This window comes from Pongo abelii, chromosome 9 (assembly GCF_028885655.2).
Source record: "Pongo abelii isolate AG06213 chromosome 9, NHGRI_mPonAbe1-v2.0_pri, whole genome shotgun sequence".
Classification (NCBI taxonomy): domain Eukaryota; kingdom Metazoa; phylum Chordata; class Mammalia; order Primates; family Hominidae; genus Pongo; species Pongo abelii.
The window spans coordinates 86,324,049-86,345,459 of record NC_071994.2 but is presented as its reverse complement, the minus strand read 5'-3'; the positions used below and the strand labels follow the sequence as shown (position 1 = coordinate 86,345,459).

At 36.2% G+C, this 21,411-nt stretch overlaps 1 protein-coding gene across 22 annotated transcripts in view; it reads left to right on the top strand.

The window, feature by feature from the left end:
• Window positions 1-21,411, top strand: part of DLG2 (discs large MAGUK scaffold protein 2) — a 2,173,778-nt gene that overhangs the window by 1,462,563 nt on the left and 689,804 nt on the right. For all 22 annotated transcript variants that reach the window (XR_008511650.1, XM_024254994.3, XM_024254993.3 and 19 more), the window contains one exon: window positions 3,188-3,238. Coding sequence is in view for 21 of the 22 variants with exons in the window: in XM_024254994.3 (XP_024110762.1) it covers window positions 3,188-3,238 (51 nt within the window). In the remaining variant the exon portion in view is untranslated. The remainder of the gene's footprint in view (window positions 1-3,187; window positions 3,239-21,411) is intronic.

Below are 21,411 nucleotides of genomic sequence, written 5' to 3'. Positions count from 1 at the left end.
GTTAGGGGTGAATTACTGTAGATACCTCTCAGTGTTTCATCACTCAGTAAGCAACCACTGTAGAGAGTTTATTTAGAAATTAAGTCGAAATAAGTATTTAAATCCTTATTTAATATCGTACTGGTACATTGGTTTGAAAAGGCACTAAATTTTCACAAATTAAGATCGAGGTATTGTTTTTTTCTTTCTTTTTTTTTTTTTGAAATAGAGTCTTACTCTGTCACCAGGCTGGAGCACAGTGGCACTATCTAGGCTCACTGCAACCTCTGCCTCCCAGATTCAAGCCATTCCCCTGCCTCAGCCTCCTGAGTAACTGGGACTACAGGTGCACGCCACCATGCCCGGATAATTTTTTGTATTTTAGTAGAGACAGGGTTTCACCATGTTGGCCAGGATGTTATTGATCTCCTGACCTCATGATCTGCCTGCTTCTGCCTCCCAAAGTACTGGAATTACAGGCATGAGCCACTGCGTCCAGCCCTGGGGGGGTATTCTTAGTTCTTTTGTTCTGTCTCATTCTTTCCCTCAAGATATTTGCCATTTCTTGTCTTAGGAGTCCTTTAGCAGAACATAGACCACACTCTCCCTGTAATGAGAGAATAGAGATTAGGGCCTTTCCAATGTCTTTTCTGAACTCCCTCACTGGCTCCTGTGATTCCATCCTTTAATGCTCCTCGTGTAAAGGTTGAAATGATGCCTCACCTATGTTAAAAACCCTTCATGCTTCTGTAAGTTCACTAAAGCTTGTTGTAGACATGGGATGCTTTGTTGTTGTTATTGTTGTTTGTTTAGTTTTGTTTTTGAGATGGGGTGTCGCTCTTTCACCCAGGCTGGAGTGTAGTGGTGCGATCTCGGCTCACTGTAACCTCCACCTCCCCGGTTCAAGCAATTCTTCTGCCTCAGCCTCTGAAGTAGCTGGGACTACAGGCACGTGCCACTATGCCCAGCTAATTTTTGTATTTTTAGTAGAGACGGGGTTTCACCATATTGGCCAGGCTGGTCTCGAACTCCTGATTTTGTGATCTGCCTGCGTCAGCCTCCCAAAGTGCTGAGATTACAGGTGTGAGCCACCCAGCCGGGATGCTTTGTTTTAAAAGCAAAGTTACATTCCAACCTTGATGGCATCATCCCTCCTTATAAAAAGAACCTGGATACTGTTGAATTAGACAAATGATATTATTTTCTTGAGTTGAAAATGAAAGACCCATGAGGTAAATATAAGCCTGCAATAGTTTATGTAGCTGACTAGGGAACTTTGGAATACCAATTAGGATATGCATATATAATACTTCTAAAAATCTAAGAGTCAGCATTTATGGTCCTAGAAATGTTAAGCGTAGGTTTTGATAGGCCACAACTGTGCAATGTATGCCACTAAAATATTCTTGTCTTTAAGCACTTCCTAAAAGAATTTCTTTGACTCTGAGCCTTTAGACATTTATTATTAGAGGCGTGTTTTTCTCTCTTGGAAGTTGTTTTTTTCTCCCCGGTTTGCAGCACTTTAATAATGTGAAGTGATTCACTCTGGAGAAGCACTGAAGCAAAGAAAAGCCTCATGGAGCCATACTGAGGGAATGAAAACGTATCTTGTTAATTCAGCCTTCCACTATTGTCCTCTTTCTATTCATCAAAGAAAATTATTTTAAAAATCATTCATATGGAAACATACATATACAAGGAGTTTGAAGTGTGTGTGTGTGTGTGTCTGTGTGTTTTACTTTTGCATATACAAAACAAAACCCTCTAGAAAGCTGCTAAAGCTTTCTGACATCATCAGGTTCTTTTCTGTGAGTCATTAAGTTGCTGAAGCCTAGAAAATCAAATTTAGTTTAGGCCTGTTTGATAATGTAGTAAAACAGTAAATTGTGATTCACCAATTAGCTCACATAATTAGAAAATCAAAAACATGCTGTGAGTGGGTGGTGGACACACCTAAGTAAAGTCCATTGTCATTGTCATTCTGTATGTTCACTGATTATAATTACATCTTTAGGTGATGATACTACATTCGATTTTTTGTTATGAAAGAGAATCCACAAATATCTATGTTTATAAATTACACAAGTAAATTAATTACTTAGTTCAGTCACTCATTCATTCATTATCTTTTCCTTCATTATTTTCTTACCAGGCTCTGTGTTAGGCAACAGGGCTGGCTGTCTGGGCCTTGCCTGCATAGAACTCTTAATCCCTGGTACTGTGTATAAATTCTTCTAAGATAGAAAAGTAAATGTAAGTTAGAATCCTACAAAAAGTATGGCTTTATAGTTAAAATGTAGTCCTTTTGGCTGATTCCTAAATTCCAATGATGTTGCCAAGACATGTATCAGAAATAAGAAACAACTGATTTGAGAATTTTCTTGCTTAGAGGTTTTGCCTGGTTGAGAAGAATTCTGAGATAGATAAAAATGAGAAAGGAATATTTGTTAGATTATTTTAAACCAACTTTTCACATGGCCTCTGTGCACATTTGTGGAAATCTAAGGTGCCTGGCTGTATTTAAAATGTATTTCTCTCTGTAAATTCAAATCATTACAAGGATTGGTTGGATGGTTGAAACAGTTCGTCACTAAGCATTTCAAAATGTGTCTTACTTTGCTCATTTCTTACTGCTACTGAGGTACATAGGTATGGTTATATGGTCCAGGGCTTTCCGATAAAGATAATAAAAGGATGATGGGGATGATGTACCTGAGCTTGAGCCACTAAAGAAAAGGTATTTCTCAGATGATGCAGTCATTTTCATGCTATTTTTCTATTCAAAAATGGAACAATGTTGTTCTGCCATTATCACTGATTTTTAAGGTCATATTTTAGTGTTCAAACATAACATTTTTTAAAAAACAAGAAAATTATTTTCCTCGTAATTGTATCATTGCCCCTAGATGATTTGTTCTTTGTAAGCTCACAATATATATTTTGTGTTATTACACCTCACTACAAAAAAATCACAGAATTCTAAGGGAAGCAATATCATTGAGTATTTTTTGTAGCATCTCAGTCATGTATTTTAGAATAGCTTGGATTATATTTCACTTGAATGAAAATGCACAATCAGAAATATCAAGAAAATGTGGTTATTTATAGCTAGAATGAAAATTTAACCCCCAAGCATTATTTAAAATGCAGCTGTCTCCTCCTCAACATGTATTTAATAGTTCTCTTCTTATTTTTTCCCTATTTACAGGTCAATGGGACAGAAATTGAATATGAATTTGAAGAAATTACACTGGAGAGGGTAAGAAAAAATTTTGAAAAGTCCAAAGCCCCAATCTTGCATTTCACATTCTATTCTAATCTTAATGAGTTGTCTTGTGAAATTATACAATTGTGTTTTATAACCTGGAAGTTTCCCACAGGACTCACAATGAGAATATTAATGAAATGCTCACAGTAGAAAGCATTGAGACAGCAGACCAAATAACAGAACGTTCAGTATGTAAATTTCATTGCCAGGTTTTGGAGAAATGAATGGGAAAGAGAAATGTTTGATGAGCTTGTATAGCACTTTGTTCTTAATGGTTTTATTATTAGTGTTTTGGCTATACATTATTTAGATATGTTACAAGATGTTTTCATTTGTGTGATATCGATACTATCATCATAATTATAGTTACCATGCGTTTCTTATTTAGTTAAAAAAAAAGTGGTGCATTTTAAAACTACTCCCATAGGAAAAAACACAGCAACCCCATAGAGCTCTGCAAATATGCAGGTAGGGCCCTGGCAAAGTCCTTTGACAAATTAAGGAAACTGTGCAACACAACCGTAATATATTTAGATATTTTACAGAACAATAAGAGAAAGGCCAAAGACCATGTAGAAAAAAGTGACCCAAAAGCATTAACAGGACATTCATTAAAAAAGAAAAAGCCAATAAACAAATGAAAACTTGTTCAAACTCATTAAGAACAAAAGAAGACAATGAGAGCAAACAAGTTTTGCCCGTCCAATTGACAAAAACTTAAAAGGAATGTGAATATTCAATGCCAGTGAGAGGTTCTGAAAATCAGTACAACCCTACAAGAGCAACTTGGAAACATAGATTAAAAGCCTTTAAAATGAGTACACTCTTTGACCCAGAAGTTGTACTTACAGTAGTGGACAAATATACAATGAATGTGCATATTGATATGGTTTATAATAGTGAAGATTGAAAAACATAGGTGTTTAATAATAAACAAAAAAGGATAGCATGTTTATTATATATTCATGTAATATAAATTATATTAAAATATATTGAAATAGTACTTTAGAAAAATATGTAATTGCAAGGATAGAAGGTCTACTTAGATTATATTATTAAATTAAAAGTTAAGTTTTAAAATGGTATTTATAATTCAATAGACACAAAGCTATATAATATAATATATATACATAAATACACTCATACAGCCTGGAAGGATGTACACCACATGTTACACATGTTGGTGGCTAACTCCTGTTAAGGATTTTGGGGTAATTTTTAGTTTATCCTTCTTGCTTATATTTATTTCATAAACCTTCTATGATAAACGCATACCACATTTAGTATAAGAAATAACAATGTAAATATTTTCACTAAGCTATCATTCAAGCATAAATTAAGATTCTAGATGTGCACTTTAATTTATATCTCCTTTTTAGTTTACTAATTATTCACTTTCCTGAGTCAGAGCATTTCTCATCTTCAGGCTGATTTTTACCAAGTGCGAGTGCTTTTAAACCAAAATTTACATTGAAACTTAAGTGTTTGACAGATGGGTTCTTTAAAACTTCCATTATGGACTTGATAAAATTTTAATGGTATGCTAACTGGAGAAAAGTGAGGCTTATGGAAAATGAGCTCAAATGAGACAAAAAAACACATTTCTCCTAAATCATTAAGTTTCTCTCCAAGACAAGCTATATGATTTATGCAGTGCAGTACAACATGAAAATGTAGGGCCTTTCTAAACACAGGACTCAATGCAACTGAACAGGTCTCATGCCCGTGAAGCTGAGCCTTCTCCTTTTTCCTTATCCAATGTACATCACCATCTTGAATAGAACACGATTTAGTTGCCCTGGTATTAGAGGTCAACAAATAAAAGCTAACATTGGTATGAGAGAAAACACTCAGTAGGAGTCAGACAACTGTGGGTTCTAGTCTGGATTCTGATCTTAATTGTTTCCTGATCTTCAGCATGTCAGTTTACCTTGCTAACTTCCTGCCTTGGGGTTCATGACCATACTCTGAACTTTGTTACTGCCATTAACTGCCCCCTCTCCAAAGCCTCTATGTCAAGCAATATCTTACTGAACACTTCCTCCCTTCTGTTCATATCACTTATTCTAGTACCTTCTCATTGAAACTTCTTTAGCTCCATTGGAACCTGAGATCATTGATTTCACCATTTCTACCCAGCTTTCACCTTTCTTTATGCCCTCTCTTCCCTCCCCACCTAGCATGTATTACCGGTCCCTCAATCTAATTCTCCCTCTCATGCACGTTTTTTTCTCTTCTCTAGCTTTTTGTGCTCATCCAGCAAAACCCCAGTCCAAGTTAGCCTACGCTGGTTAAGCCAACACTTTCCTCTTCACTCCATGCCGCTGCCTCAGCAACTGGATATGGCTAGAGAAACACTCACTCATCTCACTTTAAATTTTTAACCATTGATTTTAAGTGAACTCTCAAGACTTTCTAGCAATTCTTATACACTTCTTTAGAAAAAATCACTTTCTCATACTCTGGGACAACAATTTCATACCTTATCATATCTCCTCAAATCTCAAGCACTCTCTTCTCTCATCTTCTCTTTCAGCTGTTGACCTGCCTTAATATGTTTTTGAGAAAATTCAAGCAATCAAATGAAAACCACACTTTCCTACTACCAGGTCTACTAGTGTATTCTCCCATGGCAATGAAGGAAAGTTCCTATTCCATTCTAAGACCAACTTTTTACTTGTTACCTAGACTCCATTACCAATTATCCATTTAATGATTTTCCTTCTGCAGTTATCTCCTCTCTCTTCTGCAATATCAAGCCCTATCTTGCTTTTTACTGGATAACTTTAATGCAGACACAGTATAATATCTTTCACCTTAGAAAAAATAAGTAACTGTCCCCTGACCCTATGTTTTCCTTCCACTATTACCTCATTATTCTATTTTGCTTTACCAAAAATCTAGGAAAATTGTCTATTTTCATTAGCTCCCCTTTATTACCTCATTTTCTTATTTTAACCTGTTTCATGTTCTCATCCCCACAATAGTCATAAATCCATTTATATCAAAGTCATAACTGGTTCCATCTTGCTAAATTGAAGCATCAGTTCTCAGGCCTAACTGACTTCTTAGCAGGATTTGATGCTTCCTCCTTCCTTAAAGATGTCAACATTTTAACTTCCAGGACAAAACACTCTCCTGTTCTTTTATCACCTCAATGGCTGCCCTTTCTCAGCCTCCTTGCTGGCTCCTCCTCTAAAGGTTTCAGCACTCCAGATACCCAGTGTACAGACCTCTTCTCCATCTTTTCTTCATTCCCTAGATGGCCTCATCCGGACTCATGCCCTTAGATACCAACTGTCAACTGATGACTCCCAATTCTGAAGCCGTGACATCTCCCTGAATGTGAACTTCAAATGTGTATGGCTAACTGTGCAGTTGGCATCTCTGCTGCTTGATTATTAAGAAAGCCCCTTCCCTGCAGTCCCTCTTCTCAGAGCCAAAGTAACTGCTGCCCTAATATTCTTCATATTGACTAATTGGTTCTATCATTTCCCATATTATTTATGCCAGAAAAATAATCTAAAATCTAAAAGTCTTGCTCAATTATTCTTCATCCTCAGCATTCATGAGTAAGTCCTGCTTGTGCTACCATGAAAATATATTACAAAATCAGTCAAATCTTACCACCTGCTCTGCTGAATCCTAATCCAAACCAATTTCATCCCATGCCTCAACAACCATAATAGCTTCCACTTTTACCCTGCTGTTCTCCTCCAAGTAACCCGTTATCTTTTTTCAAAATATTAATATAAGCCATATCATACCACTTATATTCTTAAGACCTTCCAAAGGTGATAATTAACTTCATTATCATTACATACAAGGCCTTCTGTAATGTGACACCTGCTCCTCTCTCCAACATTATGTGCTCACCACCAACTCTTCATAAATTTCACTCTAGCCACAATGACCTTGACATTTCTCAAACAAGCCAAGCTTTTCCTAACTCAAGCCCTATATGTATGTTATTCTAGCTGCCTGGAAAAATTGTCCGTTATATCTTTACATGGTTTATTCTTTTTATTATTTAAATATCTGCTCAAATATCATCACCTCAGAAAAATCTTCCTTGTTCACTGTAATTAAATTAGTACCATTTCCGTCATTCTTTTTTCCCATTTTATTATTACTTAATTGCACTCACCAGTATCTGAATTTTATATTATTTATTTATAGTTTATTTTGTTAACATCTATTCCTTCCTGTAAATATATGCAGTATATAAATATAAAGTCATTTTATATACAATTTTTCTAGAACAACATCTGAAATGTAGTATATACTCAGGGAGTATTTGGCATCTAAATGAAGTTGGCCTGGCTGTATTACTGGAAGGACAGTAACATAGACGCACATGGCCTGGTTTGAAACCAGGTTTGAATTCTGGCTCTAGCACTTTCTGGTCAAGTGACCTTGAACTACATACTTAACCCCTCTGTACCTCAGTTGCCACGTCTGAAAATGAGGCTAAACTGTTTATAATTACCCCATTAGGCTGTTGTGATTAATACATGAGTTAATGTAAAGGTTTAGAGCAGTATATATAATTATTCTTAATATTTTCTTTGGTTAACATGGTAGTTCTCACAAGAATTATTTATGAATATAATTGAGGAAGTTATTAAAGACATAGCATTCTACTCTCAACAAACAACTTAATCTAACAAGAACTTCTTTTGTTTCTGCTTTTCTTTTCTTTATTAGATGTCAAATACCCAATGACAAATAAGTTATGGTATTTGCTATGTGCATTTACAGCTTATACTTTTTCTATGTTTAACGTCTGTAACGTTTAATTTAAGTAATAATCACATTTAGTAACAGTCCTATGAGGTAGATATTGCTAACTCCATTTTACATATTAGGATACTGAGGCTCAAAGATTAAATCACTTGCCAAAAATCATAGTTTTATAAGAGATAGAGTTAGGATTTAGCCCATGTCCAACAGATATTAGAATCTGAGCTTATTACCCCTGAATTAGACTGCTGTCAAAATTAAGCTTAAATATCATTTCCTCCAAAAAGATTTTCTTGACTTTCACTCTTGGGCAGTATGCCTCTTTGAAAACAACAACAGGCCAGGGGCAGTGGCTCATGCCTGTAATCCCAACCCTTTGGGAGGCCAAGCCGGGCAGATCACGAGGTCAGGAAATCGAGACCATCCTGGCTAACACGGTGAAACCCCATCTCTACTAAAAATACAAAAATTTAGCTGGGCGTGGTGGCAGGCACCTGTAGTCCCAGCTACTCGGGAGGCTGAGGCAGGAGAATGGCGTGAACCTGGGAGGCGGAGCTTGCAGTGAGCCAAGATGGTGCCACTGCACTCCAGCCTGGGCAACAGAGTGAGACTCCATCTCAAAAAAAAAAAAAACAAAAAAAGAAAAAAAAAAAACACAAATAGAGAATTTATCACACTAGATGATAAATAAAATCTGTTTCTTCCACTGGCCTATGAATCCTATGATGAAAGGAATTTTCTCATAATGTTCTTTATGTTATCATGGTGACATTAAAAGAAAAGAAAAAGCCCTTGGGCAATTTGTAAACAAGTTGATGACTCCTCCTCTACAGTAGCATTGTTTAATGCATTAACCACTTGCCACACAGAGTGAACTTCATGAATATCTTTTGTACATTTAATTGTCAAGCACTTGCTAAACACAGGTACAGGGCACAGTCCTTGTTTCAAAGAATTTTGCAGCCTTGTCGAGGACACAGAAGTAAATGCACAAAAACTATGAAGATAAGTAGAGTGCTCTCAACATGTGGTCTGCATGAAGTAATTTCCTGAGGCATCATAACTGAGCTGGCTTATGAGAGGTGAGAGGGAACAAGCCATGTAAAAGAGAGTGAAAGTCAGACATAGCAGCTCATGCTTGAGGTCCCAGCTACTCAGGAGGCTGAGGCAGCAGGATCATTTGAACCCAGTAGTTTGAAGCTGCAGAGAACTATGATTGTACCACTGCATTCCAGTCTGGGCAATAGAATGAGACCCCGTCTTTAAAAAATAAAAATTTTTTAAAAAGTAGTGGATGAAGGCCTCTCAGATAGGGGTAGCAGGTGCAAATGTTAATGGGCCCATGGAAAAGTAACATGCTAAATAAAAATTCACAAATATTATACAAATATATTCATTTATGTCTAAATACACACATGCTTGGGTGGTACCTTTGTATTTAATATTTACATTTGCATATATTTCAAATATGCTTAAAATATACAGTGATGATTGCACATACATAAACTTTGCGGTTCAGTTAAGAAATTTATCTATTACCAAAATTATTTAATTAAACTATAAGATTTTAATACAGTTGACTAAAAACTGAAATTCTATCAAATATCTACTCAAACCCTGCCTGTTTTTTATTCCTGTCACTATTATTAAAAATAGCTAAAGAGACCTAGAAAAAATGAGGAATTTAGAAATTCAAAAGCTTTATATTATTTGAAGTAACAGATCTTTAATTCTATTTGAAATTAGGAATTTTCAAAAAGATCAACAATGTGAGATAAAAGAATTTGGTCTAAATAAATCAGATATCTAATGATTTTCTAGTTATTTTGATATCTGGGGAACTGGAGAGGCCACTATTAGACAACTTTAATGGGTATCTTCTTACCTGGCAATTCACTAATACTGTTTTTAAAATTCCCATGTTACATACCTTATATCCTAAGCTTGTTTCTTCTATAGGAATTTGCATGATGCAATAAATCAGTCATTTTTCTTTGCCCTATAAGTCATTTTGTTTTGGCACAGGTGAAATAATGACTAACAAAAGTCAGTAATTTACATTTCAGGAAATGGTTCAGATTTTTAAATTTTTTTATTAGTTGCAAAAAGAATCCCTGACTTGTTAGACAAAACATTCAAATGGTACCACATGGCCATACATTCTGCAGCTGTTGGGAAAGCACTCCAAATGTTTTTTTCTTCAGTGAGGGTGGGAGGAATATGAGAGTCAAGTAAGGTAGCTGATAGTCATTTTAGCATCTTTGCAAAACTGTAATCATGCATGCTGGTCAGGGTTATAGAAGCATCATAAATCTATTATCTATGCTCGGTCAACTAACTACTCTTGATACAAATTATGTTGAGGGTATATAAGCTATTAATTTCATACATGGAAAATGTATAAATTGCTCAGAGTACGCAAAGACATGGACTTTACTTAGCTGCGTTTGCTAATGTCATAAGAATCCAGGGAGTCAGGAAAGCTTGAGATATCAAAGGTGTCTATGGCTGAGAGGCTCAGATTGTGATAGTAAAAGGAATTTGTGGAATTATACTCTAGGCATCTTTGAATTCTCCCTTCTCTTTTGCGTTTTCCTATCCTACAAAACACCAGATAAATTCTTCTATCATTCCTAATATAGTTTTGAATTATTTCCTCCTCCATCAACTTGGCAGAATTTAGCCATTAATTATTTGTCTTAAATGGCATACCTGCATCCTTTCCCAAATCCTATGTATGTGCAATATTGCAGCCAAAGTGATGTATTTAAAACATAAAAATGATTATGTCATTTTTATCCTAAAATTTCTCCAAAGGCTCTTTATTGTCTTTAGGATAAGTTTTAAACTCTTTGGTATATTATTTAAGACATCCATGGATGTCCTCTTCATCTTGCCAGCCTCATTTCTCTCTCGGAGCCCTAGTTCATATCTTGAAGTGCAGTCATTCTGAACTACTTGGAGTTACAGAAATACATTTATATAATATGTGTGAATTTTAATCAGAGGCTTACTGGTTTTGGTTAAAGGTGTTGCAATAATTTGAGAAGAAAAATAAGCTTATAAAAACAGTGGAGGCTGGGACTTGACTACCAGTGGCCCCATACCCAAGACATCTGCCCGCTAATCTGCACCTAGCATTGGGTGTGTATTTCCAGGGGCAGACCCTTTAGATCACCAGGCTTTGGAATTTGCAGCCAGCACTGGTAGGGTGAGCCTGAAGTAACACAGGGGACTAGATGGCTGACTAGATGTAGCTGAGAGCACCTCTTGCACTGAAAGAAACCAAAATATTGAGTAAATCATCACACTTCAAATAGATATTTTGAAATAAAACATTGAAAGTTTATAGAGAGGTGACATAGAAACCAAAGTAGAAGAGGGGAAAAGCTGGGAACCCTGCACGGAGTTGATAAGCTCCAGGGCCAGTTCCCGGCCCTGAATAGGACTTAAAGAAGGGCATACATTGCTGGTGAAACCCAATGCAGAAATCTAGTCACCAATGAAGAGCCTCAACCCTCTAAAACATCCAGAAATGAAGTCAATCAACTATACTCAATATATACCACAATTCAACTCTAAAAGAAATAAAGAATATAAAAATAGGTCCACTTTTTGATGGGGTTGTTTTGTTTTTTTCTTGTAAATTTGTTTGAGTTCCTTGTAGATTCTGGATATTAGCCCTTTGTCAGATGAGTAGGTTGCAAAAATTTTCTCCCATTCTGTAGGTTGCCTATTCACTCTGATGGTAGTTTCTTTTGCTGTGCAGAAGCTCTTTAGTTTAATTAGATACCATTTGTCAATTTTGGCTTTTAGACTGAATTAAGAAAATGTGGCACATATACACCATGGAATACTGTGCAGCCATAAAAAAGGATGAGTTCATGTCCTTTGTAGGGACATGGATGAAGCTGGAAACCATCATTCTCAGCAAACTATTGCAAGGACAAAAAAACCAAACACCGCATGTTCTCAGTCATAGATGGGAATTGAACAATGAGACCACTTGGACACAGGAAGGGGAACGTCACACACCAGGGCCTGTTGTGGGTGGGGGGAGGGGGGAGGGATAGCATTAGGAGATATACCTAATGTAAATGACAAGTTAGTGGGTGCAGCACAACAACATAGCACACGTATACATATGTAACAAACCTGCGCATTGTGCACATGTATCCTAGAACTTAAAGTATTAAAAAAAAGTATCTATATGTAAATGTACATTTGCATCTGTTTGAAAGAACAAGGGGAAAATGTGGAAAGTCTACAGCAGGTGTTAGTATTGGCAGCTCAAGGGGATGGGGTTGAAGATGAGGCTAAAGGAGATGATTTGCTTTCACTTTATGTGTCTTTATATGATTTCAATTGTTAGAATAAGCATGTATTACTTTTGTATTTAAAAATATTAATGGCTGGGTGCAGTGGCTCACGCCTGTAATCCCAGCACTTTGGGAGGCTGAGGTGGGTGGATCACTTGAGGTCAGTATTTTGAGACCAGCCTGGCCGACATGGTGAAACCCCATCTGTATTAAAAATACCAAAATTAGCTGGGCATGTTGGCGTGTGCCTGTAGTCCCAGCTACTTGAGAGGCTGAGGCATGAGAATCGCTTAAACCCAGGAGGCGGAGGCTGCAGCGTGCTGACATCGCACCACTGCACTCCAGCCTGGGTGACAGGGCAAGACTCTGTCTCAAAAAAATAAAAATAAACTTCAAAAGCCTGTCCAAGTGATAACAATGTCAGATAAAGGAATGCAGCCATCTCAGATGAGAAAGAATCAGTGCATAAACTCTGGCAATTCAAAAATTCAGAGTGTCTCCTTACCTCCAAATAATTGCAACAGCTTCCCAACAACAGTTCCTAATGAGATTGAAATGGCTGAAATGACAGACATAGAATTCAGAGCCTGGATGACAAGGAAACACAACAAGATTCAGGAGAAATCCAAGGAAGCCAGTAAAACTATCCAAGAGTTGAAAGATGACAGAGCCATTTTAAGAGAGAACCAAACTAAAGTTCTGGAACTGAAAAATTCACTACAGGAATTTCATAGTATAGTTGCAAGCATTAGCAATGTAAAAGACCAAGCTGAGGAAAGAATCTCAAGCTCAAAGACTAGTCTTTTGAATCAACACAGTCAGACAAAAATAAAGAAAAAATATTTTTTTTTAATCAGCAAAACCTCCAAGAAATATGGGATTATGTAAGGAGAACTAAACTACAACCCATGCTGGTATTCCCAAGAGACAAGGAGAAAGAGTAAACAACTTGGAAAATGTATTTGAGGATATAATTCATGAACATGTCCCCAATTTCACTAGAGAGGTTGACAGGCAAATTCAAGAAATACAGAAAACCGCTGCAAGATACTATACAAGATGACCAACCCCAAGAAACAAAGTCATCAGATTCTCCAAGATTAACATGAAAGAAAAAAATCTTACAGGCACCTAGGAAAAAGGGTCAGGTCACTTACAAAGGAAATTTCATCAAGCTAACAGCAGACTTCTCAGCAGAAACCTTACAAGCCAGAAGAGATTGGAGGTCTATTTTCAGCATCCTCAAAGAAAAGACATTCAAACCAAGAATTTCATATCCAGCCAAACTAAGTTTCATACACAAAGGAGAAATAAAATCCTTTCCAGACAAGCGTAAGGGAATTTGTTACCACCAGACCAGCCGTACAAGAGGTCTTTGAGGGAGTTCTAAACAGAAATCAAAGAATGATACCTGTTACCACAGCAATACACTTAAGTGCATAGCCACAGACCCTAAGGGCAACTATACAATCAAGTCTACAAAACAGCTGACAACAGGATGACAGTATCAAAACTTCATATATCTATAATAACCTTGAATGTAAATGGCCTAAACGCCCCACTTAAAATGCACAAAGTGGCAAGCTGGATTAAAAAACAAGACCCAAGTGTCTTCAAGAGACCTGTCTTACATATAATGACAACCACAGTCTCAAAGTAAAAGAATGGAGAAAGACCTATCATGCAAATAGAAAACAAAAAAGAGCAGAGGACACTATTCTTATTTCAGAAAAAAAAAAAAAAAAAAAAAAAAAAAAAACCAGATTTTAAAATAACAAGTCAAAAGTGACAAAGAAGGGCATTATACGACAATGAAGAGTTCAATTCAAAGAGGACTTAACTATCCTAAATATATACATACCGAACATTGGAGCACCCAGATTTGTAAAACAGGTACTTCTAGATCTATGAAAATACTTAGCCACATAATAATAGTGGGAGACTTCAACATTCTACTGACAGTATTAGATAGATCATCAATGCAGAAAACTAACAAAGGAATCATGAACTTAAACTAGACACTTGACCAATTGGACCCAATAAACATCTACAGAATATTCTATCCAACAATGATAGAAAGTACATTCTTCTTGTCTGAATATGGGACATACTCTAAGATCTACTACACGCTTTATTTGTAAAGCAAGACTCAGTAAATGCAAAGAAATAAAAATCATACCAAACATACTCTCAGACTACAGTGCAATAAAAATAGAAATCAAAACCAAGAAGATCTCTCAAAACCACACAATTACATAGAAATTAAACAACTTACTCCTGAATGACTTTTGGGTGAATAATAACATTAAGGCAGAAATAAAAAATTCATTGAAATTAATGAAAACAGAGCTGTGACATACTAAAATCTCTAGGATTCAGTGAAAGCAGTGTTAACAGAAAAGTTTATAGCATTAAATGCCTATATCAAGAAGTTAGAAAGATCTCACATTAACAATCTAACATTACACCTAGAGGATCTAGAAAAACAAGAACAAACTAACCTCAAAGCTAGCAGAAGAAAAGAAATAACTAAAATCAGAGCAGAAGTGAGTAAAATCAAGATGCAAAAATATATACAAAAGATCAGCAAAACCAATAGTTGTTTCTTTAAAAAGATAAACAAGATTTATAGACCACTAGCCAGAATAAGAGAAATAAAGAGAAGACTCAAATAAGCACAATCGGAAATGACAAAGATAACATCACAGCTGATCCCACAGAAATACAAAAGATCCTCAGAGACTATTGTGATCACCTCTATACACACAAGCTAGAAAATCTAGAGAAAATGGAGAAATTCTTGGAAACATACAACCTCCTAAGATTGAACCAAGAAGAATTTGAAACCCTAGGTAGCCCAATAATAAGTTCTGAAACCCTAGGTAGCCCAATAATAAGTTCTGAAACTGAATCAGAAAAAAAAAAAAAAAGCTAATCTTACTGAAACCAGTTTCGCTGAAACTGTTCCAAAAAAATCTAGGCAGAGGGACCCCTCCCTAACCCATTCTACAAAGCCAACGTCATCCTGATACCCAAATTTGGCAGATACACAGCAAAACAGAAAACTTCAAGCCAATATCCCGATGTGAACATAGATACAAAAATTCTCAACAAAATACTAGCAAACTGAATCTAGCAACACATCCAAAAGGTAATTCACTATAATCAAGTAGGCTTTATTTCTGGCATGTGAGGTTGGCTCCATATATGCAAATCAATAAATGTGATTAATTGCATAAACAGAACTAAAAACAAAATTCATATGATGATCTCAATAGATTTAGAAAAAGCTTTGGATAAAATTCAACATCGTTCGTGATAAAAAATCTCAACCAACTAGACATCAAAGAAACATACCTCAAAATAATAAGAGCCATCTATGAAAGTCCTACAGTCAACATACGACATGGACAAAGCTGGAAGCATTCCCATTGAGAATTGGAATAAGACAAGGATGCCCACTCTCACCACTCTTACAACATGGTGCTTGAAGTCCTAGCCAAAAGAATCAAGCAAGAGAAAGAAATAAAAGGCATCTAAATAGGACAAGAAGTCAAACTGTATCTCTTTACTGAGAGACTAGAAAACTATGTATACTGTATATTCTATGAGAGTATGAAATACTATGATTCTTTACCTAGCAAAACTCTAAATACTCCACCAAAAGGCTCCTAGAACTGATGAAGCACTTCAGTAAAGTTTCAGGATATAAAATCAGTATACAAAAGTCAGTAGCACTTATATACAACAATAATGTTCAAGCTGAGAGCCAAATAACAATGCAATCCTATTTACAGTAGGATACAGTAGTAGCCACAAAAACATTAAAAAACCTAGGAATCTGTCTAACCAAAAAGGAGAAAGATCTCTACCAGGAGACCTGAAACACTGCTGAAAGAAATCAGAGATGACACAAACAAATGGAAAACCATTCCATCCTCGTGGATTGGAAGAATCAATACTGTTCAAATGGCCATACTGACCAAAGTGGTTTACAAATTCGATACCATTCTTATCACATTACCAACATTATTTTTCACAGAATAAGAAAATACTAACCTAAAATCCATATGTGGCTGGGTGCAGTGGCTCACACCTGTAACCCCAGCAGTTTGAGAGGCCAAGGTGGGTGGATCACGAGGTTAGGAGTTTGAGACCAGCCTGACCAACATAGTGAAACCCCATCTCTACTAAACATACAAAAATTAGCCAGGCATTGTGGCTTGCACCTGTAATCCCAGCTACTCAGGAGGCTGAAGCAGAAGAATCGCTTGAACCCGGGAGGTGGAGGTTGCAGTGAGCCGAGATCGCATCATTGCATCTTGAGATGCAATGTCATTGCATTGGGTGACAGAGTGAGACTCCATCTTAAATAAATAAATGAATGAATGAATAAATAAATAAATAAAATTCATATGTAACCAAAAACGAGGCTGAATAGCCTAAGGAATCCTAAGCAAAAGAACATAACTGGAGGCATCACATTACCTGACTTCAACTACACTACAAGTCTACAGAAACCAAATAGCATGGTACTGGCACAAAAACAGACACATAGACCAGTGAAACAGCATAGAGAACCCAGAAGTAAAGCCACACACCTAAAGCCATCTGATCTTTGACAAAGTCCACAAAAATAAGCAATAGGGAAAGGGTTCCCTATTCAATTAATGGTGCTGGGATAACTGGCTATTCATATGTAGAAGAATGAAACTGGACCCTTACCTTTTATCATATACAAAATTTAACTCAAGATGGATTAAAACTTAAATATAAGACCTCAAACTATAAAAATCCTAAAAGAAAGCCCAAGAAATACCCTTCTCAACATTGACATTGGCAAAGAATTTATGGCAAAGTCCTCAAAAGGAATCGCAACAAAAACAAAAATTGACAAACGGGACCTAATTAAACTAAAGAGCTTCTGCACACCGGAGAAACTATCAAGGAAATAAACAACCAACTTACAGAATGGGATAAAAATCTGCAAACTATGCATCAACAAAGGTCTAATATTCAGAATCTACAAGGAATTTAAACAAATAAATAGGCCAAAAAACAAATAACTCCACTAAAATGTGGGCAAAGTATATGAACAGATACTTCTCAAGAGAAGACATACAAGTAGCCAAAAAACATATGAAAGATTGCTCATCATCACTAATCATCAGAGAACTGCAAATCAAAACCGCAGTGAGATACCACCTCATACCAGTTAGAATGGCTTTTGATAATAGGTCAAAAAATAATAGATGTTGGTGGGGATGTGGAGAAAAGGGAATGTTTTTACACTGTGGATGGGAATGTAAATTACTTCAGCCACCACGAAGAGCAGTTTGGAGATTTCTCAAAGAACTAAGAGTTGAACTACCTTTTCACCCAGCAATCGCATTACTAGGTATCTACCCAAAAAATAATAAATCATCTTACCAAAAAGACACATGCACCTATATATTTATCACAGCACTATTCACAATAGCAAAGACATGGAATCAACCCAGGTGCCCATTAGTGGTGGATTGGGTAAAGGAAATATACATACACTTACATGGAATACTACACAGCCATAAAAAAAAATCATATCCTTTGTGGCAACATGGATGCAGGTGGAGGCCATCATCCTGAGCAAACTAACACAGAAACAGAAAGCCAAATATTGTGTGTTCTCACTTATAAGTGAGAATTAAACATTGGATACACATGGACATAAACATGGGAACAATAAATACTGGGGAATATCAGAGGGGAGAGGGAGGGAAGGGAGGGTTGCAAGGGCTGAAACACATCCTGCTTAGGACCATGCTCACTTCCTGGGTTACAGGTTCGATTGTACTCCAAACCTCAGCGTCACACAATATACCTTTATAACAAACCTGCACATATCCCCTGGAATCTACAATAATAGCTGGAAAAAGTTATAATTTGTAAAATTCCGAGGAAAAATCAGAAATATCAAATTTAGAAGATTATTTTATAATAAAACAAAAAGTAAATAAAAATAAAAATGGTGGAAAGAAGCACAGTCTTTGAACTCACACCTTGTTAGAATCTAGAATCAGCCACTTCCTGAATGACCGTTTGTTACTTAACCTGTTAAAGCCTCAGTTTTCTCTGGAATGAATGGGATACTACTATCTACTTCATAGCATTGTGGTAAAAAAAAAAAAAAAAAAAAATAGCGATAACATATGAATGCCTAAAAGAGTTCCTAGAACTAGATACTAGATTATCAATATTATTAGCTATTATAATGTTTATACACAAACATTTATCTACCCACCCCTTTTTAAAGATGACATTGTTTGTATAACTTTAGGCTATAATTATTTGACTATATCAAAAGGCAAATATATGCGTCTACTTTGTATGCGTGTGTATATGTGTGCACATATGTGACTATATTTGTGGTTAATAGTATGCTTTTTAAGTGATCTCTGAAATGTGTGTATGCCCAATTATTAATATATTTTTAAGTATGTTAAGTATATAAGTGGAATCTGCCCTTGATTTACAACCATAATTTTTTCTAGAATAACATAGCACTCTGCAACTCTTTTTTTTTTTCTTTGTTAACTCATGAGAACTTAGTTCCAGGCTAGATAAGAAATTACAGTGTTTTATTTTCAATAGTTTGAGACTATGATATTTTGCTCTGATACGTTTTTAAAATATTTTATTTTAATGATTCCCCATTTCTAATCTCTGCATATAAAATACTAAACAGCTAGTGTTTTGTCTGTGCATTAAAAGAACCTCTTCTTTTTAAAGAGCATCCTCCTCCTTTTAGGGACTGCCCTTTTCCTCTTTCCAACCCCGTGATTCTGGGAAAGAATGCAGTCATAGTACCCCTGGTCACACAGTTGATTTATCTAGAGCTGCTCATTGGAATAACCAGGTTAGCTAGTAAGAAATAATACTGATAATTAGACCAAATGAATCTCAACTAAACCCAATGGATCCGAACCTCTGGGGCTGGAGCATGGAAAATCTTTAGTTTTAGAACTATCTGGGTGGTCACATGTGCAGTTTAGAAGCTGGCACCTGAGCGAAATCAAGCCAAGCAGATTGTTTCTTAGGATTTTCTACAGTGGAGTATGGGAGCAGAGAGGGGGCAGCATTCCCACTGTGTAGTAAAGTGTGACGTACAAGACAGAAAAGTGGCCACCATGTGGACTTTTTGCCATATGAAGTAATGTCATCTGAAATAATGAGCCTTCCTGCAGAGAAAGCTAGAGACTGGAGATGAGAGAGAGGGAAAGAAGGAGAAAGAGAAAACTGGCAACTTCCAATTCCCATGTTATAACTGTCCCAAGGACCCAATCAGAAACCACCACCCTCTTTCCTATGTATACATGAGCCTTCCCTTAAATTCCTCTTATATCCAGGTACCCCAAATCAGGAATGTATAACTTGCCAACAAGTGGGACTTTATACAAATGTATCTTGAAGTTGTACTTTAGCTATCACTATTCTGAAGTTGTCAGGTAGGTCATGTCCTAGGGTCATATTGCCACAGCCTGTTCTCAAAATAAATGTTGCATTGCATAGATTCTTCACCCTTTCTAAATTCTTTTTCTAATTTTTACCTTTAATGTCTGTTGGTACATAGTAGGTGTATATATTTATGGGGTACATGAGATGTTTTGATAGAGGCATGCAGTGTGTAATATCACATATCATGTAAAATGTAGTATCCATCCCTCGAGCATTTATCCTTTGTGTTACAAACAATTCAATTATACTTTTTTGTTATTTTAAAATGTACAATTAAGTTATTATTTAGACCTTTTCTAAATTCTAATCATGTCTTTCACCATGGAGGTAAGATGATAAAGCAAAGCTCTCCAGTAGAACAACATTGGCAGGTTGCCATAAACCTTAATACCCCAAAGCTTACACATACAGTCTCCTTTAACTCATTACTGTGTCCTAACTTCCAAGAATGAAAGAGCAATTTTTTTAAAGTGGCAAGTAAAAAGAATGACTGGGGACAGGTCTGCGAATTTAGGTCTCCACTGCCTAGAAACCTTTCTGATTTGGAAACCAGCAGGCTTTTGTGTGTGCAAAGTGCTTTTGCAGTGTTAACTATTTAAGTCAGATGTCAGGGGAAAAAAATGTGTCTGTTAGATATATAGTTTACAGACATTCGGAGGTGCATTAATCTAACTTTTCTTTAGATGTAAGCATCAAAGTCTCAGGAATGAGAAGTGCCTAGTAAACATACCTCAGAGGGCTGAGTTAGATGAATCGGCACAAAATGCATTTAGCTGAAATTCAGATGCTGACTCCAGCTTTCTCCATTTTTCTCTGTAAGTGCTCAGCTGAGTTATCTCCTTTCTCTCGCCTCACAAACCCTCTGCCACGAGATTATTAACAAGCGCTCTCTTCCAGTTGATTAGTCCAAGTCTTACTGCCCTCACATCATCTAAACTGACCAATATATTTTCTTCTGCGAATCACTTGTTACAATATTACCCCATCTTTCTTTGACATGGCCCTGTTTATTACCAGCACATCTAATGCTAGGACATCATGTACCACATAACAACATTTTGATCAATGACAAACTGCCTATACGACAGTGGTCCCATAAGATTATAATACCCTATTTGTATAGTAACTTTTCTATGTTTGGATACACAAATATTCACTATTGTGTTGCGATTGTCTATAATATTCAGTATTAACATATTGATTGTACTGGTTTGTATCATAAGAGCAATGGTCTATACCATATAGCCTAGGCTATACCATCTATGTTTGCTTAAGTACATTCTATGGTGTTCACACAATGATGAAATTGCCTAACAGTCTATTTCTCAGAACATATCCCTGTCATTAAGCAACATATGACTGTATAAGGGTACTTTTAAAACTAACAGCTTTTAGACAAAATCTGCAATGGAAAGACTTGCATAGAAGTGACAAAGCTCTATCCCCAAGTTGAATGTTCTAATCAAAGTAGATTTATTTCCATAATTTGTAGAAACAAGGTGTGCGTGGCTAAGGAGATTTGGCAAGAAAATATCTAACTCAGGGGTACAAGTTTAGGATCTGATGGAGTTACCAGATTCTGAGAATATTGGAAATAACAAAGATCCA